Here is a 26,140-nt window from a genome sequence, read left to right as displayed (position 1 = left end):
ATATGTATACCACATATGCATGTGTATGTTTATAAGTATGTATGTACACATACACATCTGTAACATCTTAAACTGTTGAATCCAACGGTTTTATTTTTGAGCATCACTCATGTGCTTGTAATGGGTGCGTGTCATAACGCCTGCAGGCCCACGGACCCTAAATGGCCTTGAAGGCTTTAAGTCACTTGACTATATGTTTACTAGATTCGTTGAAATATGTAACAGTTAAAAGCAAACGATTTCGAGTCCTGTGGAGTAGATACCGAGTGAATCGTCTCTGCCGGGCGTAAAATTATTTATTTTGTAATATTATTTGTATATTTGTAATATTTATACGCGCTTACATTACCGGTGCCCTTATGTGCAAACAAATAAGTAAACATTATTTTTAAAAATTTGCGCATTTTCTTTATTAAAATTTCTTTATTTCAGAAAAGTTAAGGTGTCACTAGTTTTTAACCTCGTTAGGGCTTTTATTTGAAAGAAAAATGTAAAAATACCTATTTTTACCGGAATTTTTTAATTGTGGTATTTAAAGAAAATATATAAATATATATAGCATTAGAAAATGCATTTTCATATATTCTGTATAAAATTCTTCGGTCCTCAAATCGTACATTCACTAATGTATAGGAAGTATAACGTATGTAAATATATTTTACTAATGTTTGTATGCTATGTTCAGTGCAACAGCTGTCTACCCCGACACACTCTCAAGCACCAGCTGTAACATTTTTAGGGCCAGCTGCATTCCTGGCATTTTTTTTCGACCGTTGGTTGCTTATTGGCGGAAGACCTTTATGATGTCTAATTAACCTTATGATTTTCTTGGTAATATTCTGATTACGCTATTGGGAAAGGGTCTCTTATCAAGCTAGCCCAGCTGTACCGTTATCACTGGATTGCTCCGTTCGCATGCGCAGAGATGAGCTTTCAGGCAAAAAGCTTGTTCTTATTCGACCTCTGAGCGGTTAAACACGAAATAACGGAGGTCCTTGCTGCTGAGGCTGAAATCGACATTCAGTCAAGTTTGTTGGGCGGCTTAGTCCAGTCGGAGGAAATTACTCGGTGTCTATGGTGGAAATTTGCCAGCAGGAAAAACTGAACACAACGAAAAAGAAAATAACCAACGAAGCAAACGTATGTTAAGAAACAGTGAAGGCGGAAAAACTGCAGAATATCTAGGACTAAAAGACGGGACTTATATGTTAGTTACAAAAATTGGCAATTTAAAGCAAACGAGTGTTCGTTGCAATAGGAAAGGGTACACATATTCACGCGCTGCTATACAAAGAAACTCAAATAGTATTAAAAAGAGCCTTGAGCAACTGAGCCTAACGCACACATGTATGCGCATACCTAGACATGAAACGGATTTTCCACATGAAAAAGGAAGAGAGGTGTGTTACTTAGTTCGTCAGTGGAATATTCGGCAATGGGGTAATGAAAAGGTAGTCATATGAAGAGAAAGTGGCAGAGGGTAAGCGAGCAGCGAGAGAGCAGAAAAATTCTCTTATATCAGTTAAAGTAGTGTCTACTCGGTTGTCGAATGCTGCAAAGTAAACATTTTTATAAAAATATCAATGGATAAGTGGACTTATGACAAAATAATTGCATTTTCTATTCAAATAGAATCGATAACACGTAAAAAAATATAATTGTTACATTACTGAGGTGCAAAACGATTATTAGTGGTTTGGCGACACTTTTAATTTGTTATGTTTCTGTTTTTTATGTTGTGAATAAACGGTTCCATTTTTGCAAAAAAATGTATTCTTGAATGCCAATAACTATGCAGTACGCACATTGGCAGATAAATATACACTTACGTACGTGCTGTTTCATTTGTACATACACGTATGTATGTAATATATTCACCGTTCCCGCTCAAGGACGCTTCCGCTGTGCATTGGGCGGCAGAGGCGCGACGATGCACCGCTAAGTGTCAAGATTATTTGCTTATACTTTGTTTTTGTATTTGGGCAGTATTGGACTGGCTGTGCTTCTATTTATCTTAAAGTTGTTAGGTCCTCATCACATCATAAGCAAATAAGCCAAGGACATGGTTTCGCTTTATTAATAAAATACAAATACCAAAGACGGTCGCCGAACAACGAATAGCCTCGAAGGACCTAGACATAAGAGATGGAAGTAAATTTGGAGAACGGTCAGATGACGACCGCCTCGACAAGCAAATCGCACTCCTTGCGTCAGACAACATCCCGTCGGCGGCAAAACGACAGTGAGGTGGCCGGCGGAGTGGGAATCACCGGTGGCGGAGTCGTCATTTTGCCGCAGCACGTGCTTAACGAACTCTACCACAACTACTCCCTCAAACAACGCCGCAGTGGATTGAAGTGGTTTGTCTTTGCGGCCGTGTTGTTTAACATATGGACCATCGGAATACCCTGGGATCAAGCGGCTCCTACGAGAGGTGAGCTCGGAATAGAGATTAATTGTTTTATGAAATTGTACTACATACACTCATCCGACAAGGTCCTTAGTGCAAATAAGAACCTTGTCGGATAAATGTAATACAAAACGTATAGCTCATATCTTATAATATATTTAAGGCTAACTTTTAAAATGATCACAAACGTGTATTAATAAAATCGGCTAAAAAGGTAATTTTTAAAGTCGTAAAACAGACGATCGCCATTGGAATCAAGCTAATTATTTTAATTATGTTTGTACATACATTGTATATATATACATATACATATGTACATGTCCAATATACTATATGTTTTTTTTATCAGTTTAAGTTTCAAGCATGGAACGCCAGAGTAGTTATTTATGTAAGTCTAATGTACAAAATCTTCAACTTTGAAAATCTGCTAGTATGGAGGTACTTTCTTGATTTTAATTGAAATATTCTTGCCGGTCACATTGTTAATGCATACTTTGTTGTTATACCCCTTACTCGTAAAGTAAAACAGTATACTAGATTCGTTGAATAGTATGTAAGAAGAAGAAAGAAGCGCCCACACTTCTGAAAAATGTCTTGAATATTTTACATTTTATATTAGTCTTGTAAATTTCTATCGATGTCCAAAAAAACTTTCTGCCCACTCAAACGCCCACAAAGAAGTAAGTAAGAAGTCTAACACAGAAACTGATAACAACAGTTGATGTATTCTTTGAATAAATAAAAGTATGCAAATTTATCTTTAAAAAGGATTTATCCAGTCGATCCAGTCGATCTAGCCATCTCCATCTCTTAGGACTACGCATTAATTGATTGTTTTCAGAATAATTTCTTTCTCTTATTATTACCGTATTCTAGTGGTCAACTGTTGTATGCTGGTTGCTTATTTGGCATTAATATCGCTCCTTCACATTGGACGACGTTCTGATCGACCGGCACTGAGGCGCTTCCACCACATACTCCTGATTATTGTACCACGGGCACTGTGGCTATTAAGCATTTTACATTTTACCGTCTATGTTATTCTGCAACCTAGTTTTTCTCCAAGGTGAGTTAGCTTGTTAAAATGATTACTGGAGTAGTGTCCTTCATAAAATATATTTTGTAATTCTTGAAAGACAATAAACTGTTCATACATTCAATTTCTTCATCGCTCATATTCTAGGGACCTTCTCGGCTGGGCCATCCTTTTAAATTTCTTGGTCTATGTGACGCTGCCATTACAGCTGATTTTCCTTGGTCTGTCGATTGGATGTATCACATATTTTATTTGCCTTAGTCTGCCTGTTGGTTATTCTCACTGGGACTCGCTGCTCTCGAACCAGTTAGCGGCTAATGCGGTTTTAATAGCCACGGCAGCGCTGATAGGCCTTTTGTACTACTTTATGGGTGAGGCGAAACAGAAACGAGCCTTTCTCGAAGCCAAAAAGAGCCTTGAAGTAAAAATGGTCATAGAGGAACAATCGGCCGAGCAGGTTAGCATTCTGTTTTACTGACTGTGGTTACACGATATAATGTTTTTTAATTATTAGGAGCGTCTGCTTTTATCTGTGCTGCCCAAGCACGTGGCTATCAAGATGCGAGAAGATTTGGGATCATCCAGTTCCGAGGCTTTTAAAAAAATCTACATGAGTCGGCACGAGAATGTAAGGTACGCTTTTTTTCAATTGAGTCTTTATGCTGTAAAATTTAAAACAAAATTTTGATTTTATACAGAATTTTCTTGATAAATAACTTTTTGTTTGATAAATAACTTTTTGTAGTCGCTTATATAAAACAAAAAAAATAAAATATTTTCCTAATACTCTTTCATCGAAAGTATTTCCTGCTCCCCATATTTACTGTACATTGTACATTACTCAGGCTCCCTTTTCTCTTTTTTATTTTAACCAGCATATTTATAGGTGTTAGTACTTAATTTAATCTATATTCCACTTACACTTCATCTGCGAATAAATTTCAAAATACTTTTCCTATTTTTTTTGTACAAACAAGCATTCTATATGCGGATATTGTTGGTTTTACCGCCATCTCCTCCACGTATAGTGCCCAAGATTTGGTAAAAATGCTTAACGAGCTCTTTGCGCGTTTCGATAGGCTTGCCGAGGTAATTTTGTATCCTATTATTCTCTTTCATTGAACTTTTTCTGTTTTTGTTTGATTTAGTTTACACTGACACTTATTTACCTGTACCGATCATAGTATAAATTGTATTCTATTGATGATTTTATTAATTTAAATACCTCTTTATTATTTATTACTTCATAATGATCGTGGATTTTAAGGTTTATTTCTAAGCCACCGATTTGCTTGAGAATATCATAATAAGTGCAAAGTATTCTATTCTTAAATTCCATTATCAAAACACTTAAGGAAAACCTTTACATGTATGTCGCAGCTCACAACGAATGGTCTGTACATTAATTAACAAGAGAAAACTATCAGGTTCTATAAAATTCTCTTGGCAGAACTGGGCAAGTAAATTAGGAAACTAAAAAAAGAAACAGACACAAAAAAAACCCAACAGATCTCCTTTAGGTAGTTGTCTATACTCTATACTACTGTGAACAAAAAATAAGGTGAATGAAATTTTCCGCGTTAACCGACTCAGGCAAACTTTTTTTTTCTTAAGTTGGTATTTTTTTTAGGTTTCGGCTGTCTTTCTCAAGTACAACAAGTGCATCTGGCGATTTGTGCGATGCCCAATTTTGTTGAGCAAAGAAGAGCTATTTAATTTTGCTTGCGGAAAGATAAATCGGTTTACGCGGGAAGCTTAAATTCAAAATATCTCCATCTCCTTACAATAAGTTAGAGTAGCGGGAATATGATATTCGAGGTATTTGACAATAGCATTCGCTCTTGTTCTATATTATACTTGTTTTCTGGATTGCTCAAACTGTATAAGTTGGTTTTTAAGAAGTTTTAATTACACTGAGGTACCAAACATTTCTATTAAAATTTGCCCATAACTGCAATATTGACTTTATTGAAAGTTTTGGTTGTAAATATCAGCTTGTACTAAACTAATTCACAATTACCTTACTCTAGAAATATCAACAATTGCGCATTAAGATTCTTGGTGATTGCTATTATTGCATTAGCGGTGCCCCTGATGAGCGTCCAGATCACGCCGTCATGTGCGTGCACATGGGACTCTCCATGGTGAAGGCCATTAAGTAAGTAGCGGTTGTAGATATTTCCTTGGGAACAGCTTGAAAGGCGAAAGGTGACGTCAAATCAACGTTTGTTCAATTATTAATAATTGCAAGTTCCGTTTGCTAGTTGAGCGAAATCCTCATCCTAAGCACACTTTCTGCGACCACTTACCACTCCCTTTCTGTGCTTGCAGATATGTGCAGCAGAAGGCCAACTCACCTGTTGATATGCGAGTGGGCATTCACACTGGAGCCGTGCTTGCCGGCATTCTCGGCCAGCGGCAGTGGCAGTTTGACGTTTACTCAAAGGACGTAGAGCTGGCAAATAAAATGGAATCGAGCGGAAAGGCAGGGTAAGTCGTACATACTTGCAGGCAAGTTACTTCCTCTGCTGCATAATTGATAACAGCCATTGTTACGGCTTTCAATCGCTTATTTGTTCACATTTGTATATCAACGTATTTTGAAAAACTCAATTTGTCTTCTACTTGTTAGTCGCGTTCACATTTCGGATAAAACGCTTGCATTTCTAAACGGCGAGTTCGAAGTGGAACCTGCCTTTGGGGAGAAACGGGAGGAGCTGTTGCGTATTGCTGGACTAAAGACGTATTTTATTACCAAAGTAGTTAAGGCGGTGAGTTTGAAATATATAAACATTTCGTCAGAATTAAAAATTAATGCTGTTAAAAAATTACCGCTTAGTCTTTCGTATTGATATACTAAAGTTTTAAAAATGTTCCCCGTCGATCACAATTTTATAAGCAAAAATTTATTTTACACCTAAATTTAAAATTACACTTTATCTACAATTTACCAAAAGTGTGGGCGTAGACATTGCTGACAGTTTTTTGGCAAATCGATAATAATTTACGGTTGGTGGGCGTAGCAACATCAGTTAACGAACTTGTGCTTCGTCTGTCTCTGGAATCTGCATGCCCAATCTTAACTTTCAAGCTTTTATAGTTCCTGAGATCTCGACGATTATACGGACGGACAGACGGACGGTCAGACGGAAAAAGTCAGATCGGCTCGGCTATTGATCTCTCTAGTATACCCATTTACTAAAGTATGTTTAATTAAGTACATATTTAGGTGTTCATTTAAATAAAAAATATAATTTTTTTGTAGAAAATTATGTTATATGTACATAGGTAACGGAAGATTCCGAGACCCAAGAAAGAATACATGCAAGTTTATTTTTTAAAAGGATTAATCCAGTCGATCTAGCCATCTCCATCTCTTAGGACTACGCATTAAGGATTGTTTTCAAAATAATTTCTTTCTAATATTATTATCGTATTCTAGTGGTCAATTGTTATTAACTAATTATAAAAAATTATTCTTATGTTTTGACAATCCCTACAGATCTAGGGAGCATTACATGTTTGCTTATCGATAACGAAAGCTTACTATCGTTTAATGGTTTGTGTCTTGGGAGAATTTTTACTATGATGCTTTTGGAGAAAGCTTTTTAATAAATATCACTCTCCTTAATTTTACATTTTAGCTTGTCCTCAAGCGATTATTTCTGCGTGCTAAAGGATTTTCAATGTCTTCTTATTTAATTGATCTTTTTTTCTGCTAACTTTTTTACATACTTAGATAGATAGGTTATTATAATGTTATCAGGTGCTTTTTTACATTTCATATAAAGGTAAAATGTGAAAAATATATTCCTATAGATTACAAGCTTTTAATTATTTTGCATATTTATTATACCCGTTACTCGTAGAGTAAAAGGGTATACTAGATTCGTTGAAAAGTATGTAACAGGCAGAAGGAAGCGTTTCCGACCATATAAAGTATATATATGGTATTCTTGATCAGGATCAGTAGCCGAGTGGATTTGGCCATGTCCGTCTGTCCGTCCGTCCGTATGAACGTCGAGATCTCAGGAACTACAAAAGCTAGAAAGTTGAGATTAAGCATACAGACTCCAGGGATATAGACGCAGCACAAGTTTGTCGATTCAGTTTACAGTTGGACGTGGCAGTTTTGGGCGATTTGTGGGCGTTAGAGTGGGCGTACTCGTTAAGTAAAAGGGTATACTAGATTCGTTGAAAAGTATGGGAGAAGGAAGCGTTTCCGACCAAATAAAGTATATATATTCTTGATCAGGATCAATAGCCGAGTCATCTGTCTGTCAGCCTGTCCCTCTGTATGTCCGTCCGTAAGAACGTCGAGATCTCAGGAACTATAAAAGCAAGAAGGTTTAGATTCAGCATCCAGACTCCAAAAACTATCAGTGCTGATATTTCGCACTTCCACTAGCAGAGTCAGGGAACTCGACTATAGCGTTCTCTCTTGCTTTTAATTACAATTATATGAACAAGAATTAGATACATAGCTACAACATGAGGTACATTTCATTGATGGACTCACTTTAAATCTCTTTTCAAATTTAAGTCATTTTCAAACAAATTGATTATGTAAGGCAACATACATTTTTACTAAATTACGGGTACAACACTAGTTTTTGTTTTCTTTTGACTGTGACAAACACTTAATAGAAAACACACTGATTAAAATACCTTTTACATAATGGGAATAAACGCTTTGGTTCCAAAGATATTACAGCTTTTGTAACGGAGTAAAATCTTATCGTTTCTGATAGTTCTTTTTTGTACGCGCAACAGCTGTATTTAACAGCTGATTTCTTTGTTGTGGCGCAATCTATTTAAATTTTTAGTATGCAGCACTAAAGATTGGTCGATTATGAATGCGTAAATTTAATATTATTCTAATAATCTGACTTTCAGAAAACGGCTTTTGGCCAGAAAAAGTGGGTAAATTTCCCATAGTGCGTCCGTTTGAACGTAAAGATCTCAGGAACTATAAAAACCCAAAACTGCCACGCCCACACTTTTAAAAAATGTTTGGATTATTTTGGTCGTTGGTTAAACGGTATAACAGATTTGTTATAAATTGTGTAACAGGTAGAAGAAAGCGTTTCCTTGATCGGGATCACTAACAGTAGTGCTAGGTGCTATAAATGCTAAAATGTTGAGATTACCTATGCAGATTCTTGTGACCCCTAGCTTGTTGTTGACCCCTAGATGTTGTTACAACCACAATATTACAAAGTGTTTTTATTTTTTAAAATTGATTTAAATATCTTTCTAAATAACGGGTATCTGATTGGCGAGGAACTCCACTATAGCGTTCTCTCTTGTTTTCTTTTCGAAAGCATAACTAAAAAAAATGGCACAGAAAGTTGCTGAGCCAGATTCCGTTTGCCTACTATTGGCGTTCACAAAAGGTAAACAAAGGGTACATTTTTGTGACCGGATTGGGATCTGTGATTAAGAATATTTGTAGAATTCCATTAATGTTTTTTTATGTAACAACGATTTATAAATCAATTGAAGTACTTTGAAATGTATAATACTTAAATGAACCTCCTTCAGTTTGCATCTCCATCGGCCAAAAAAATAAATGAAACCAAGGATGAAATCTCACACCCCAGTACTAATGAATCGACGAACGATATTATATCAGATGAAGATGACAACGTTGCCACATTGGACCACGAAGAGCTTCTGGCGCAGAATTCTTTATCCAATGGACACCAAATAGTGACTACACTGACTGCAGATGAAGAGGAGCAGGTAAAATTGGAGAACTTCAAACAACGATTGAAAGATGAACTGGTAACGCGCGACGGACATGAGTAAGTATAAAGAAAACTTTGTAATATACTATATTATAAAATAAATTAATTTGACTGTAAGATATCAGTCGAAATATTTTTAAGATACAAAGTGAATTTTTATGTACACCTTTAAAGAAACTAAAAAATTAATTTTTTTCTAGAAACCTAACCAAGGACACTAACATATTTTTGCGCTTTAAAAACCCGCAACTGGAGCAATCGTATGCCGTATATAGAGAACCGTATAGTTCACTTCCGCTTCTTGCCGCTCTTCTGGTGCAGTGCATTGATGTGTTATACTCATACTTGGTTCTGCCGAGATCTACTCTACACTTTATTAACATAGCAGCGCCGTTGGTACCGATCGCCATGCTGGTAGTGATCAGCCTTGCAGAGAGCTTTAGCGGCATGCTGCCCAAGTTTTTCGTAGATGTGAGCAAGCGCTTCAATGACATAACCTTTGTTCGCGAGCTGGCCGCCATAATTATTGCACTCACAATTGGCTTCAGTAACATTATCGACATGGTTAGTTTGGGTTTTTGTCAAAAATGATTTTGCAATCAAATATTGGAATGCAAATCCTTTAAAAGTGTCGTTATAATTTAACAATTTAATGTTACGCAATAAATAAGACTGATCCAATGAACATGTATATGTATATATTCTTGATCACCGTTGTCATCGTAGTTCAGTGTTATACTTTTCTTTTTTTTATCCACTTCTTTAACGTGGTGTAGCACTTTCTATTTAATTGTAGAAGTTAGATGGAAATTTTTTACTCAGAACACTATATCAATTAGCAGCCAGTCGAAAGCAATCTAGAACTCATTTACATGGATTGCAATCTCAAGAAAATTACATTTACTTTTAGTAACTTTATAAAGCACCTGTTATTTTTTTGACGTATACGTTGGTATTGGAAATTAAACAAAAATTCAAATTTCCAACACAGCGCTTTTTTAAAGTTTAAGAGGTAAAGTTTTTTTCAGCTTGTGGGCGGTAACGTGTCGAAGTAATGTTGATATCAACTAACGGACAGAAAGACAGATTGGCTAGTAATCCTGATCAAGAATATTACTCCCGTATATCTCGTTTTTTTATTTGATTTACATATTTGATAAAATATGAAGAAAGTCCATGAAAATGTTTAATATCAAAGAGTTATTGCTGTAGTTCAGACATTGATTTCCATTTCCTTGACAGTTCTTTTTCGTCACCTTCGTGCGTACCGAGCATATTGTGAGTGAAAGCGAGTTTAATGTAACGGCCAGCCAAGATAGCGATATAGACGTGGAGATGGAGGGGATGGTCACCGCAGAGCACTTACTTCCTGCATCGTTTGTGGAACAAATGCGCGAGGCTGTGCCCCCAGAACGAGTTCTATATCCGTCCTATTTAAGTAACTTTGGAGTACTTATATTAATTGCGATCGCCGTGATTGCCCAACTTACTCATCTAACAAAGATTTTGCTGCTATTGTCCATTGCAGGTAACTGTAATTAATGTAAAACACTGAAGTCGTAATAAAGTACTCTTTTTTTTAAGCTTTGCATTGCTATTTTAATATATTCATCATGCAGGATCTTTATGCGCTAGAGGATGATTTCGAAAATCAACCGTAAGTTAAGTTACGTTTTGATAAAGATGCTTTCTTAAAAAACTGATAAAAAAATGAAGTTGTTTTTCTAATAAAGTTTTTCCTCATATACTAAACATTATTAGTATTATATCTACGCGATATGCCGCTTCAGGACTTCTGCTAGTGGCTGCTCTGGCGTTAAGCACTTTGGCAAGACACGTGAGTGCAGTATAAAGTTAGGCGCCTGATATATAAATTAATTGCAACTTATAGATGGACCATGAGGATAGGGTAATTTTCAAATGGAAAACCGAGGTCGCCGAGCAAAAGGAGACCGCAAACGACATGCGGCAGCGAAACGAGGCTTTAGTCTACAATGTCTTACCCGTCCATGTTGCAGAGCACTTCATGAAGAACACGAAACGCTCTCATGATGATCTTTATTCCCAGAGCTATGCTGAGGTGGGAGTATTATTCGCCAGCATGCCAAACTTTTCTGGTAATATTAAGCCAATATACCATATATAAACAATTACACCTCGGGAATTATCTTTAAATTTCGTGAGTTAGTAACAGGGTACACACAATGCCCAAACTTTTGCACAGCATTTGAACTGAGGCATGTTGGTCGCAACTTCGTTGCGCCATATTGACAAAAGTAATTATTAATATATATAATATTAACTTTGTGACTATAAAAAGTAATAAATTTAAGATCCTCGGATCTTTTGATATTTAATACATTAAATTTAAAAGTCATAATCGGATAACACAAGTTATATTTTCAAATGTTTATTCTACTAATCCCATTAGCCGAGAAAATCGACTATTGGATGCTTCTTGTTTTGATTTGATTAGATAACTGCAAAAACTCCACTCAAGCGGATAGCAGAGGCTGTGTACACAACCGGCAATTAATGACAAGTAAAATATCTATCGACGTTCATTTTTCAGATTTCTATTCCGAAGAAACTGTAAACAACCAGGGTTTGGAGTGTTTACGTTTTCTCAATGAGGTTATCTCAGATTTTGATGCTGTAAGTAAATGCTTTCATAATATTTCATATATTATACCCTAGCAGAGGGTATAAGCCTGCCCCTTCGGGTTTTTCTACTCAAACCAGTCAGCTTAAAGAAGCTGGGTTCAAAAAAATCAAATTTTTAAAATTTGGAAGCTGAAATCATTTGTTATGTTTGCCCACCAATTAGTTTTTTTTCATACGTCCAGTTTTGAAGATATCAAATTTAAAAAACTTTCGTGTCAGCTTCGACTTTTTTTTAATAGCTTTATGGTTTCTTTCCGTTTGCCCACCCTTTAGGATTTAAAAAAAGTTATAGTTGGAAAATAGAACCCATTAAAGAAAATCTTGGTCTTATCAGAGAATTAGGCGTTTGTCCATATCTTAAAACGAAATATAATCAATAAAAAAACACAAAACAAATAGGTGGGACCGAAATTTGTTACTTTTAAATAATATTCTAAAGGGTAAACGTGGGCAAAACTGCACGTGGGCGACAAAAACTGATTGGGCAAAATTTTTAAATGTTTAAAATTCAAGTATTTCAAACCCAGCTTCTTCGAGCTAAACCAGTTTCTCATTTTATAAAATGATCTTCATAAAACTTTTCCAAAAAGGAGTTAAGGGGTTTTTTTTCTAGAGGTATACAACTTTAAATTGCTATAAAACAACGATCGATTATTCGATTGACATGAATTTTATTTATCTGAAAGATAATCTTGTATTACATTTTATATAATTTCTGGCATATGACCGTGGTGGCTGGCTCGGATGTAGTCCAATCTGAACGTCCAATTTACAATGACTTTTTCCAATATTTGTGGCCGGATATCGGCAATAACACGGTGAATGTCGACTTCCAAATGGTTAAGCCTTTGTGGCTTATGTGCATAGACCAAAGACTTTACATAGTTCCACAGAAAGTAGTTTAGCGGAGTTAAATCACAAGATCTGGGAGGCCAATTATTGTGCTCGATATCGGGTGGACTCATTCGGGTCTTCCTTAATGCTACTCTCTACAGCAGCAATTGTTTCTTCTATTCGCACCATACAGCGTCTTTGGGGATGCGAGTTATAGCAATATATAATATAGCTACAAAAAAATTTGAAATAAATGTTTCATATGGGCAACCAGTTTCTATTGAATTATTATTATTATATATTTCATTGAACATATTTTAAGAGGTAGACAAATGAGGTAGACAAAGGAAATTTATTTTTTTTAAAGGTATCTTCGTTGTTTTGATCACTTCGCTTTTAATAATCATCCAACGACTATATCATATACATGTCATAGGAGCAGTCGGAAAATTTATTTAGAAAATAGGAAGGAAATCTTAGTTTCGTGGTTTTTATACCCGTTACTCGTAGAGTAAAAGCAAAGACATTAGAATAATGTAATATTATAATATCTTTAGTAAAAGGGTATACTAGATTCGTTAAAAAGTATGTAACAGGCAGAAGGGCATATAAAGTATATATCTTGTTGATCAGGATCAGTACCCGAGTCGATCTGGCCATGTCCGTCTCTCCGTGTGAACGTCGAAGTCTCAAAAAACTACAAAAGCTAGAAAGTTGAGACTAAGCATACAGACTCCAGAGACATACCCGCATCGCAAGTTTGATGATTCATGTTGCCACGCCTACTCTAACGTCCATACACCGCCTAAAACTGCCACGCCCACACTTTTGAAAAAGGTTTTGATATTTTTTCATTTTTGTATTAGTCTTGTAAATTTCTATCGATTTTTCAAAAAAACCTTTTGCCACGCCCACAAACGGTTTAAAACTGCCACGCCGACACTTTTGAAAAATGTTTTGATATTTTTTCATTTTTGTATTAGACTTGTAAATCTTAATCGATTTGCCAACAAACTTTTTGCCACGCCCACTTTAACGCCCACAAACCGCCAAAGACTGTCAGTGTTGAAGACTCTCCTTTGCACTTCCACAAACTGAGTAACGGGTATCAGATAGTCGGGGAACTCGACTAAAGCGTTCTCTCTTGTTAATCATGAAATGTTTAAACTCGGTATAAGCCAGTGTATGGGCCAAAGATTATTTGGGCTTTAATTTGGTTTTTATATTTTATAGTAGCCATAGGAACAGTCTAAAAAATAATGGAAAATATTATAAAGGAATCATAGTTTCGATGTATTTCACCATACCTAAATGGTTTTTGTACCCTTTTACTCTACGAGTAAAAATATGTAAAAGGCAGAAGCAAGCGTTTCCGACCATACTAAGTATATATATTCTGATCAGGATCAAGAGCGGAGTCAATCTGGCAATCCGTCCCTATGAACGTCGAGATCTCATGAACTTAAAAATTGAGATTTTAGGCATGCAGATTGCAGATACATACATAGACGCAGCGCAAGTTGGTTGACCCATGTTGCCATGTCAACTCTGCCGCCCACAAACCGCCCAATACAGCTACACCCACACTTTTGAAAAATGTTTTGATATTTTTTCAGTTTTGTATTAGTCTTGTAAATTCCCATTTGTTTGCCACCTCCACTCTAACGCCCACAAACCGCCCAAAACTGTGAAATGTCTTGAAACTTTTTTTATTTTATTATTAAGCTTGTAAATTTCTATCGATTTGCCTACAAAATTTGGGCAACGCCCATTCTAACATCCAGAAATTGTCGAAAATTACCACTTCCACACTTTTAAATTTTTTTTGTTATTTAAGGTTGTTATTCCCTATTTTATCAATATGCCTTTGTTATAATATATAATTTAAATTATTTTTAAAATTTCTCATTCGCACTTTCATTAGCTGAGTAACGGGTACTGAGTCGGAGAACTCGACTTTAGCATTCTCTCTTATTTCTAATATAATTGCTGAAAGGATTTATAGGCATGCCGAAGCTAGCGTCCCTTTTTTTTAAATATTGAGTTATAACCAATGATATAATAATATTAAGAAATCAACAGACTTATAGAAATTCTATTTTAAAAAAAATTTGTTGTAGTTGTTGGAGCTGCCCCAATTCCAAGACATCATCAAAATAAAAACTATTGGTTCCACATATATGGCTGCCAGTGGGATAAATCAGCAGAGGACTCTCAGAAATGACGCCCCCATTACAGAAAGGTGGTCTCACCTAGCGATTTTGGTAGAGTTTGCATTGGAACTGAAACACGCCTTGCATGGCATCAACGAGCAGTCGTTTAATCACTTCGTTCTCAAGATGGGAATCAATCATGGTCCGATCACGGCTGGCGTTATTGGCGCTCGTAAACCGCATTACGACATCTGGGGTAATACGGTGAATGTGGCATCGCGAATGGAGAGCACAGGAAAGGCGGGCGCCATTCAGGTCACAGAGGATACCTGCAATATTTTACAGCCCTTTGGTTACAAATTCCTTCAGCGGGGTCTGGTAGCTGTCAAAGGAAAGGGACAGTTGATGACATTTTATCTGCAGGTAAGGGTTATGTATTTTCTTAAAGCCAGATTCCTTTACCTTAAAGATGGGTGTGAAAAAATCGCATAAACTAATTTTCGAACCCATCTTCTTTATTTAACTTCCTTGTAACTCCTTTTAACATTTTGCTAGTGGGCAATTGTTATTCCGTTATCGTATTAGATATTGATATGTATGTTAGTGTGACATGAAGGCTTGTCATGGAATACTAAATAAATGACTGCAAAAATATAAATCGATAACATAAAAGTCAAAATGGCCGAGCTTGTCGGCATAAGTGACAGACATGAGTACCAACATAACGCCACAAAAAACGAAATTTCAAAATTCGCGATACTTTTTACACACACCGTATATTATTGATCAGGATCAATAGCCAAGCGAACTAGCCATGTCCGTCTGCCCGTATGAACGCCTCGATCTCAGGAACTATGAGATTAAGCATGTAGCTTCCAGAGACATAGACGCAACACAAATTTTGTCACGCCCACAAACTACCCAAAACTGCGAAGCCCACACTTTTGAAAGGTTTGATATTCTTTTAGTATTAGTCTTGTACATTTCTATAGATTTGCAAAAAAAAATTGTTCCACGTCCATCAACTTCCCAATACTGTCACTCCCAATCATTTGGAACATTTTTAATTTTATTATTGATAATGAGAAATTGGGAACTGATATTTTCCAAATGGGAAGTTTCTTGTTTGCACTTCCATTATCTGAATATGGGGTATCATAGTCGGGGAACTCGACTATAGTATTCTCTATTGTTTTAAATCCTAATACATAATGTTTTATTCTCTTTCAAGGGTAAGTCCCAGACGAGTGCTGAACCGGTGCCCCCGGGCGCAGTTCAGCTTAATGGGCAAGATGTATTTGCTCTAGAATCCACAAGTGAACTGGAGGCCTCAGACATTAAGATGCCCCTGCTGAAGATGAATGTGCCAGAGCAATCGGTGGGAATCAACCAAGATCAGAGCTTCAGAAATGACAGTGATGGCCAAGAGAGGCTGGGGAAATTTCAGTCTTTGCTAGAATAATTAGCTTGTATTATTAATGAACTTGATTCTGTATAAACATATAACCAGAGTGATGTGTGTATGTGTATGGTCGTGTTAAAAAGCAAACGTTAACTATTTTAAAGAAATTATTATACCCGTTACTCGTAGAGTAAAAGGGTATACTAGATTCGTTGAAAAGTATGTAACAGGCAGAAGGAAGCGTTTCCGACCATATAAAGTATATATATTCTTGATCAGGATCAATAGCCGAGTCCATCTGGCCATGTCCGTCTGTCCGTCCGTATGAACGTCGAGATCTCATGAACTACAAAAGCTAGAAAGTAGAGAATAAGCATACAGACTCCAGAGACATAGACGCAGCGCAAGTTTGTCGATTCATGTTGCCACGCCCACTATAACGCCCACAAACCGCCCAAAACTGCCACGCCAACACTTTTAAAAAATGTTTAAATTTTTTTTCATTTTTGCATTAGTCTTGTAAATTTTTATCGATCTGCAGAAAAACTTTTTGCCACGCCCACTCTAACGCCCACCAACCGCCAAAAACTGTCAGTGCTGAAGAGCCTCCTTTGCACTTCCACCAGCAGTAACGGGTATCAGATAGTCGGGGAACTCGACTATAGCGTTCTCTCTTGTTTTTTCAATAAATTTGCTTTTGCCTCAGTATTTGTGTGATATTCCATACCAGATGATTAATTAATTAAATAAACAAAATTCGAAATTAGTTAAAATAATGTATTTGCTTTCCAAGAGTTGGTAAACTGTGTACCTAACCAAGCAACAAATTTCTATCTTCTAAGTGTATATCAGTACGTCTAAGTATTTTAAGTTATTCTAAACAATTATTTTGTTTGAAAAAAAAGGTGTAATTTTCCCAAATCTGTTATATTTAAGTGATCCACTTCGCTTTGCAGCTAAGTGTTAATGTGTAAAATATAAATAACCGCATTATAGTTAATTCCTATATAAGTAACATTATAGTTATAGAATATATTAGTTGAGTGTCCAAATCCCACCACATACGACGAAAAAAACACGTGTCAGTCCAACTTGAGAATAAAACATAATATAATTAATTAGTTAAATTAATTAAATATAAAGATGAAATAGAAATCAAACAAAAAAATATTATCCTTAGAGTACGTTCTTGGGCAACATTAACTAACATTATACCTTCTTATACATAGATATATTTTAATTAAAACGAACTTATTAGCATTGCATGCTTGTTAAAAAATTTCAACGAATTAGCAAAGCAACAACAAACGAACTTGCTTAGTAAAAGTTACAAACCAAACAAGGAACTTGATCAAAAATTTTATGACTGCATTTGTCCATCAGGTTTTTGTACTCCATTATCTAAGTTTTTCACTAATAGCTTGAGGCAAGACAATCAAGATGAAATAGCACCATATAAATGATTGGGTTAGCTCGAAATTCCACTGGTTAAAAAACACTATGAACTATTTCAAAAACATACTATTTTTTTTAATGGTTTTAGTATATTGTGGCGTTTTGTTGTGTTGCTTTTTTAAAATCCAACTTTAAAATGAAAAAGGGTTTTGTTTTATTAAAGCATAATGAACTCTAATATTAATGAATTAAAACTTAACAAAACGAATAGCAAATTATAGCGAAATAAATAAAATTATTTAAGCCAAAGACTTCTATTTTTCTGGATGCCAGTGCAATAACCAATTCATGTATTTCGCACTATTTGTTTCCTTTTTTTCAGGGTCTTACGGTTATTCCTGCCATCCAACCGACCAAAAAACATTTTTTAAAAGTGTAGGCGTAGATGTTTTTGGCGGTTTGTGGGCGTTAGAACGGGCGTGGCAACAAGGGCCAACAAACTTGCGCTATTCTATGTCTCTAGAATCAGTATGCCTAATCTCAACCTTCTAGCTTTTACAATTCCTGAGATCTAGACGTTCATACGAACGGACAGACAGACGGACGGACGGACGGACGGACAGACGGACTTGGCCAGATCGACTCGGCAATTGATCCTGATCAATAATATATATACCTTATAAAATCTGCCTATTACATGCTTTTCAACGAATCTAGTATACCCCTTTACTCTACGAATTACGTGAACTGCTTGAAAAAGAGAAGTTTAGCCAACTAAGAAATATTAAATTTGTGAAGTGCAAAGACAATTTGTGTGGGTAAAAAGGGCGGGGACAAGCTTAAAGAACTAACAATAAGAGAACGATCGCAGATCTCAATTAGGATAGATTTATTATCGTAATTAATTCATAACTTTGTACAAAATAAACATAATTCAATTAACGAGCGAGCCAAAATTTAACCTCAATATTAAAACATTTTCAAGAATGCACTTTACGCAGCTATCAACAACTCTCACTACGTTGTCTTACATCATCACAATTTCGTTTCGTAAGAGACGATTTTAGTTGAGTTCAAATCTACAGGATATTCTATTTTACACTCTTGGACTTTTTTTTATAGATGGTAGTTTTAGTAGTGCATGTGCTTAAGATAAAAGATGATGCAAAGACACATAGATTTTGAAAAAAGGCTTGTGGCGCCCAGACTAAAACCCAGTCTGGCAACACGGCGTAAACAAGTACTAACGCCAAGACCTTTCCTGGATGACGATATCTTCTGATATCGTCAGATTGGCAACTCTGGACTCAAACCCCGCCGCGCAACAAGCTTACGGCATCAAGTTAACATTATATCGTATTTCGAATTAAATAAAGCAGTAACTACATAAGTTACCATATTGGTGACCCCGCAATAAACAAAATGAATACCGGAGATTGTTCGCCTGCACCGCCAACTTCGCCTGACGCTGGTGAAATTCAATGCGGCAACAGCGCAGGCACCGTTATTCCTGTCGTCGAGTCGGTTGGCGCCATCAAGCTACCGCCTTTTTGGAAGCAAAATGCGCGGTTATGGTTTGTGCAGATCGAAGCGCAATTTCAATGCAGCCGCATTTCTTCAGATAACACGCGCTACTACCATTTAATCAGTGCTTTGGATGCTGATATAATGACTGAAGTATCTGATGTTCTGGCGCAACCCTCGGAAGTCAACAAATACGAGCACCTGAAGGAGATTATCATCAAGCGCTTTACGGAATCACCGGACAGACAGTTGCAGCGCGCTTTGCTGGAGCTTGACCTTGGGGACAAGAAGCCCTCGCAGCTCCTTCGGCAAATGACAACTCTTGCTGACGGTCGCGCGTCTGCAGACGCCTTGCGAGTCCGCTGGCTCTCTCAGCTACCGCAGCACGTACAACGGAGCTTGAAGCTCCTACGCTCAGCAACTTTGGAAGCGCAAGCTGCACTCGCTGACGATCTCATGGAAGAGGAATCGGGTTCTTTTGTCATGGCTGCTGGGCCCTCCTCGGCACAATTCAGAGGCAACCCCCGCGAATACCCGCCGGCAGCTGGCACAAGTGTCGTGGACGACTTGAAACGCGACATCGCTGCCATCAAGGCCTCTTTAACTCGTCTCCAGAACATGCAGCCCTCCAGCCATTCTTGCCCAGCCGATCGCAACGAGCAGCAACTCCGAGCACCACGTGTCTGCTTTTATCATGCCAAATTCGGACCAAATGCACGAAAATGCTCCTCGCCCTGTGCCTGGGTGCCACAGCAGGGAAACTAAAGAAGCTGTCATCTGTTCAGGCGACTGGTGACAGCAAATCTCCAAGCACTCGCCTCTCAAAGGAGTACCGACTTCACATAATCGATCGTAATACCAACATAAAATTCCTTATTGATTCCGGATCAGTCATCTCACTCATACCTGTTTCGATAATCAAGGGAATGCATCGTCGCAAAGACGACTTCAAACTCTTCGCGGCCAACACGTCTATAATTGATACATACGGCACGCTAAATCTAACTTTTGGTCTCAACCTACAGCGTAAGTTCACCTGGTCGTTCGTCGTTGCGAACGTCCAATCAGCAATCATCGGAGCAGATTTCCTCACGCACCACGGCCTCATCCTCGACCTCAAGGGTAAACGCCTTATGGATCCCTCAAAAGCTGTTTCGACCAAAGGAGAAGTTGCAGAAGCAAAACTTTACAACGTTTCTACAATCAACGTGCAAAGTTCCAGTGGAATAGATCGCCCGTACTCCAATCTTCTTAGTCGCTTTGTGCAGATCACTCGTCCTAATGCGCCTTTAGCAACCCGCATTCATAATGAGGTTGCGCATTACATTCAAACAACTGGCCCACCTGTTTTCGACAAGCCAAGAAGGCTGACAGGCGAAAAATTAAAAGCGGCACGCCGGGACTTCGATCTCTTACTCCAGCAAGGAGTGATTCGTCCCTCCAGCAGCCAATGGGCCAGTCCTATTCATTTGGTCCCCAAGAAGAGCAGCGAATGGCGCACTACTGGTGATTATCGTAAACTTAATGCTTCCACTATTCCAGATCGCTACCCGATTCCCCATGGGGAAGACATTCTTCAACGTCTGCATGGATGCTCGGTTTTCTCCACAATCGATTTGGTGCGTGCCTACCACCAGATCCCAGTCGCGCCAGATGATATTCCAAAAACAGCTGTCACTACACCGTTCGGCCTTTTCGAATTCGTCGGCATGCCACCTGGACTGCGCAATGCAGCGCAAACCTTCCAGCGCCACATGGACAACCTGCTTCGAGGCATTCCATTCGCAGGATGCTATATGGACGACATCATCGTGTTCTCCACAACGCATGAGGAGCATTTGAAGCACCTCCAGACAATCTTTGAGATTTTGCAGAGGAACCACCTGCAAATTAACCCTCAAAAGTGCCAATTTGGTAAAAGTGAGGTCATTTTCTTAGGGTTCCAAGTCAATGCGAGCGGATTCAAGCCCCCTGTTGAGCGCACGCAAGCAATCAACAGTTTTCCCAAGCCTCAAACTATCATGGAATTGCGCCGGTTTTTGGGAATGGTCAACTACTACCGACACCTCATCCCACACGCAGCTCAGGCTCAAATCCCGCTCACAGACTACCTAAAAGGCGCAACCAAAAATGACAAGCGAGAAATAGCCTGGACCGGCCCTGCGGAGGATGCATTCCAGGTCTGCAAGCAAGGAATTTTACGTGCCGTGTGCTCTTCGTTCCTTTCCCCATCGGCTCACCTCGCCCTTAAAACGGACGCCTCCGATACAGCGATCGGCGCTGCTCTCGAACAACTAGTCGGCAAAGCTTGGCGTCCCATTGGGTTTTTCTCGCGGAAACTGTCTCCGGCAGAGCAAGGCTACAGCACGTATGATCGCGAGCTCCTGGCTATTTTCGCTGGTATTATCCATTTCAAGCACATTCTAGAGGGTCGTCCATTCATCATCCAAACCGACCATAAGCCACTACAATACGCCTTCAGGCAGAAAGCAAGCAAAGCATCGCCTCGACAACTCCGCCAATTGGATTTTATCTCCCAATTCTCAACGGAGATAGTGTACAATCCCGGGGAAAACAACGCAGTGGCAGACGCCCTCTCACGCATCAACACCATAAGCATGCCGTCTAGCTTCAGTGCTCAAGCGATATTCGAGGCCCAACAAACCGACGATGAAATGGCTGAGCTTCCTCAAACAACGTCCCTTGTTCTACAAATTAGGAACCTCGACAACCTAGACATCTGGTGTGACATCTCGAATGGACGCGAACGGCCATATTTACCCAAAAGTCTGAGACGCCAAGCTTTTGATGCAGTACATGGATTGGCGCATCCCAGCGGCCGTACAACTGCAAAGTTACTTAAGCAGCGGTTTGTCTGGCCAGGAATTAACCGTGATGCCACCCTCTGGTCCCGACAATGCGTTCCTTGCCAGCGGGCCAAAATCCATCGCCACACACGCAGCCCGGTGGAGAAGATCGATGTTCCTGACAATCGTTTCGAGCACATTCACGTCGATCTGATTGAGCTTCCCACTATCCGTAACTTACGCTACTGTCTTACCATCATCGACCGCTTCAGCAGATGGCCTGCAGCTATTCCACTATCCAACATCACCGCGGAGACTGTCGCGAAAGCTCTGTATCTGTGCACAGTGGATCTGCATGTTTGGCTGTCCACTCACTATAACAACGGACCAGGGAACTCAATTCGAATCCTCATTGTTTGCTGAGCTGGGTAAACTAATTGGAGCCGAAAGGATACGTACAACTGCGTATCACCCTCAGTCAAACGGCATCGTGGAGAGATGGCACCGTACCCTCAAGGCCGCCCTGATGTGTAAATCTCACATAGCATGGCCGGATCTCCTGCCTACAGTTCTGTTGGGTCTGCGCTCGGCATTTAAGGCGGACCTCCAGTCATCGCCAGCCGAAATGCTTTTTGGCACCACTATTCGTATCCCCAACGAATTTTTTGAGTCGCACACTCCAACCGCCTTCAGCAAGGATCACCGACTCACCGAGCAACTACGTCAACATATCAGGGCAGCCCGACCTACTCCTGCGGCGCATCACGCTAAACCACCTGTTTTCATTTGTAAGGACCTGAGAACTTGTACGCACGTCTTCAAGCGAGTGGCATCTGTTAAAAAACCACTCGAGCCGCCTTACACGGGACCTCATCGGGTAATACGCCGGGTTGATGACAAGTTCTACGTCATCAGCATTCATGGACAAGAGAAGGCCATATCAGTCGACCTCCTCAAGCCTGCCTTCATAGCTGAATCTGACGCTAGCGAAGACCACCACGAGGATCCACCGCCTGACCAACAGATTTCGCAGCCACCTACGCCACCGAGCCCTGCACCTGCAGCTCCAGAATTTATACCGTTACCTTCACCACCTGGCGAAGTCACTGGAGGGGGAGTAGATGTGGCGCCCAGACTAAAACCCAGTCTGGCAACACGGCGTAAACAAGTACTAACGCCAAGACCTTTCCTGGATGACGATATCTTCTGATATCGTCAGATTGGCAACTCTGGACTCAAACCCCGCCGCGCAACAAGCTTACGGCATCAAGTTAACATTATATCGTATTTCGAATTAAATAAAAGAATTAACTACATAAGTTACCATAGGCTGATGCCAGAGAATTACTTTAATAGATGAAGATGTAATATCTTGGCGTAGTCGATTACTGTTTAGCATTGAAGTACTTGATTAACGTGGCGCCTGATGTGGAGTGGTCTTCTTCGTGGCTGGATATTGACGCTGTTGTTGGCGGACTTGAAAAGTAGGGTATCCACCAAAACGTGCTTTTGTCATGGTCGGAGTTGTTATTAATGTTATCTGCATCGCGTCTTGAATAGAGCTCTCTTGTTTTTCATACTTTACAGGGTTATTCTACATTTAGACAGTTAAAAAAATCAATTTTTGTATTGATTTAATCGATAGGAACCTGCCAGTTTCAAAAGCTAATACTCAAAATTATGTAAGAGATGCGGAAGTAAAATGACCGCAAACTTAAAACGTAATTTTCTCAAAACCATACTTTTCACAATCTCCGTCTAGCAATTATTTTAAAGAGCATACAAAATGGTTCTATATAGACTAACGATTTTAAAGGATAAAGTATTCTTTATTCTTTATATTCGTCAATTGATAAATCCCCGGCCTACCAGAGTAAAAAATATTTGTAAATTAAATCCATATGATTTATAGTAAGCCCTATCCTTTAAAAATCATGTGTATAAATTTGTCAGCTGGGCTTCATTAGTTTGTGGGCTATAGAATTTTGAGTGAGGCTACTTTTGTTATTGTAAAGAAAATGCAGAAAAAAGAATTTCACGTGTTGATGAAATACAGCTTTTCAAGGAAAACAAGAGAGAACGCTATAGTCGAGTTTCCCTACTATCTGATACCTGTTACTCAGCTATTCGAAGTGCGAAGGAGAGTCTTCAGCACATACAGTTTTTGGCGGTTTTGTGGGCGTTAGAGTGGGCGTGGCAAAAAGTTTTTTGGCAAATCGATAGAAATTTACAAGACTAATACAAAAATGAAAAAATATCAAAATCTTTTTCAAAAGTGTGGGCGTGGCAGTTTTGGGCGGTTTGTGGGCGTTAGAGAGGGCGTGGCAAAAAGTTTTTTGGCAAATTGATATAAATTTACAAGACTAATACAAAAATGACAAAATATCAACATGAATCGACAAACTTACGCTGCTTCTATGTCTCTGGAGTTTGCATGCTGAATCTTAACTTTCTAGCTCTTATAGTTCCTGAGATCTCGACGTTCATACGGACGGACAGACGGACGGTACCAGATCGACTCGGCTATTGATCCCGATCAAGAATATATATACTTTATATGGTCGGAAACGCTTCCTTCTCCCTGTTACATACTTTTCAACGAATCTAGTATACCCCTTTAGAGGTATAACTATTGTTAAAAAAAATGTCAAAGCTCACGGTTTAAAATTGCCGCGCTACCAAAGACATCTGATTAACTGCATGATCGACTGATCGAAATGCAACCGTAAGTATTGATTAATTTGGCGCGCAAATTCTGGCTGTTTCGTTAAAGTGAAAATAATTTGTTAATTTGGAAAATAAACGTACAGGTATTGTATGTTGTTGATGTGTTTTGCAGATAAAATCTAAAATATTTAATAAGAAAAAAACAGGCATTTTTATAAAGTACCTGAAGAAATATTTGCCTAAATGTAACCGAATGATAACAAGGTTTAAAATTAAACACTTAAATTAGCTGTCAAATGGAATTGTTATAGCCTTGCATAAAGCCCTTGTGACCCATTAACTCATAAAAAGGGAAGACCAACGCTAGGCTATGCTGTTGCTTGTTCACGCCAAAAATATAAATTAGCGAGCGATCTTGCAGCTGATACAAATTTTTCAAGTCAGTACATAGTACATGCTGCTTATGTTTCTGCGAAGAAGTCTAACGAGAGTAATTTGGTTAATACATTAAAAATCATCAGGGAAGAACAGACAAAAAATTCGACTGGAGGCAGGACGTCCCAAGTGATTATTCCTCTTACCTTTGAAGAAGCATTGGAATTTTTGCTGGAAAACGGACTTACCAAACAGCAGTATATCAATATTCATCATTTAAATAAAGTTCGTGGCTGCGATATTTTCCCTTCATATTCAGAGGTTCAAAAAGTTAGGACGATTTGCAGGCCAATTGAAATAGAAATTCGTGAAAATTACTGCTGAAAGAATATTGGGCCTGCAAAAAGAGGTTATATCTCAAATGTCTCGTGTTGCACTTTAATAGTAAGCTACGGATTTGATGGATCTACTGGCCAGAGCTTACATAAGCAAAATTTTGGATCAGAACCTGCCTTCCTAGATCTATCCCTTTTTGTCAGTACTGTAATACCAAGGTTCTGCAGGCCTATTAAAATTGAGTATGCAAAGGATACGATTTTTTGAGTTGAGTACTGAACGTATCCTATAGGCTTCAAATTCAAAAGTGGTACATAGCACAAGCATACGAAATCGAAATGATGAGTTGGTACAATTAATAAAGGAAAAATGAGCTGGAATATACCGGAACAACGGTTTTTAACGGTTTTATGGTTATATGAATTTTTTATATATACGACCGACACGACCCTATAACCAGTTTGTATGATATTTCTAGATATTTCTCATCAAATGTTCCAACCACCAGTTATCTTCCCAGAAAATTGAGGACAGAGTAAGGTGTATATCCTTGAACAGAAATCTCACCCCCACCCTTACGATCATCCTTATGACTGCTTGTGCGCGCAAGGAAAACCCCCTTCCAAGATTGCTTGTGCGCGAAGTGCGCACCTTGTAATTTTGAAAGTTTTTATGAAAAGTCGTATTTATACCCGATACTCGTAGAGTAAAAGGGTATACTAGATTTGTTGAAAAGTATGTAACAGGCAGAAGGAAGCGTTTCCGACCATATAAAGTATATATATTC

At 38.4% G+C, this 26,140-nt stretch overlaps 2 protein-coding genes across 4 annotated transcripts; both read left to right on the top strand.

Annotated features, from left to right (window-relative positions):
- The first annotated feature begins 1,040 nt into the window (after positions 1–1,040).
- Positions 1,041–16,494, top strand: LOC122612941 (adenylate cyclase type 3). Of its 3 annotated transcripts, none has more exons than XM_043786858.1 (18): positions 1,041–1,140; positions 1,987–2,434; positions 3,287–3,476; positions 3,594–3,903; positions 3,961–4,079; positions 4,424–4,535; positions 5,477–5,604; positions 5,778–5,936; positions 6,079–6,217; positions 8,991–9,253; positions 9,397–9,760; positions 10,439–10,724; positions 10,781–10,853; positions 10,958–11,033; positions 11,088–11,313; positions 11,769–11,851; positions 14,815–15,270; positions 16,079–16,494. In XM_043786858.1, the coding sequence occupies exons 2-18, from the start codon at positions 2,146–2,148 to the stop codon at positions 16,307–16,309; spliced, it is 3,504 nt and encodes a 1,167-aa protein (XP_043642793.1). In that variant the 5' UTR covers positions 1,041–1,140; positions 1,987–2,145; the 3' UTR covers positions 16,310–16,494. The 3 variants fall into 3 exon arrangements, 2 of the variants coding, with proteins under 2 accessions (XP_043642793.1, XP_043642794.1); XM_043786859.1 differs by having other exon boundaries at positions 1,046–1,140; positions 2,100–2,434; XR_006325655.1 differs by lacking the exon at positions 16,079–16,494 and having other exon boundaries at positions 11,088–11,276; positions 14,815–14,948.
- A 2,572-nt stretch (positions 16,495–19,066) lies between these two features.
- Positions 19,067–19,933, top strand: LOC122614390. Its single transcript, XM_043788960.1, has one exon. It carries the CDS (start codon positions 19,067–19,069, stop codon positions 19,931–19,933), a length of 867 nt encoding a protein of 288 aa, XP_043644895.1.
- Positions 19,934–26,140: the final 6,207 nt, after the last annotated feature.

The sequence above is a fragment of the Drosophila teissieri genome, chromosome 2R (genome assembly GCF_016746235.2).
Source record: "Drosophila teissieri strain GT53w chromosome 2R, Prin_Dtei_1.1, whole genome shotgun sequence".
Taxonomy (NCBI): Eukaryota; Metazoa; Arthropoda; class Insecta; order Diptera; family Drosophilidae; genus Drosophila; species Drosophila teissieri.
The sequence above is the reverse complement of the archived record's forward strand: the minus strand, read 5'-3'. Positions and strand labels throughout refer to the sequence as shown.

Coding starts and splice junctions, on each gene's coding strand:
- LOC122612941 (XM_043786858.1), top strand. CDS start 2,146: ATGGAAGTAAATTTGGAGAACGGTCAGATGACGACCGCCTCGACAAGC. Junction 3,904..3,960: donor AGGAACAATCGGCCGAGCAG/GTTAGCATTCTG, acceptor TTTAATTATTAG/GAGCGTCTGCTTTTATCTGT. Junction 4,536..5,476: donor GTTTCGATAGGCTTGCCGAG/GTAATTTTGTAT, acceptor ACCTTACTCTAG/AAATATCAACAATTGCGCAT.
- LOC122614390 (XM_043788960.1), top strand. CDS start 19,067: ATGAATACCGGAGATTGTTCGCCTGCACCGCCAACTTCGCCTGACGCT.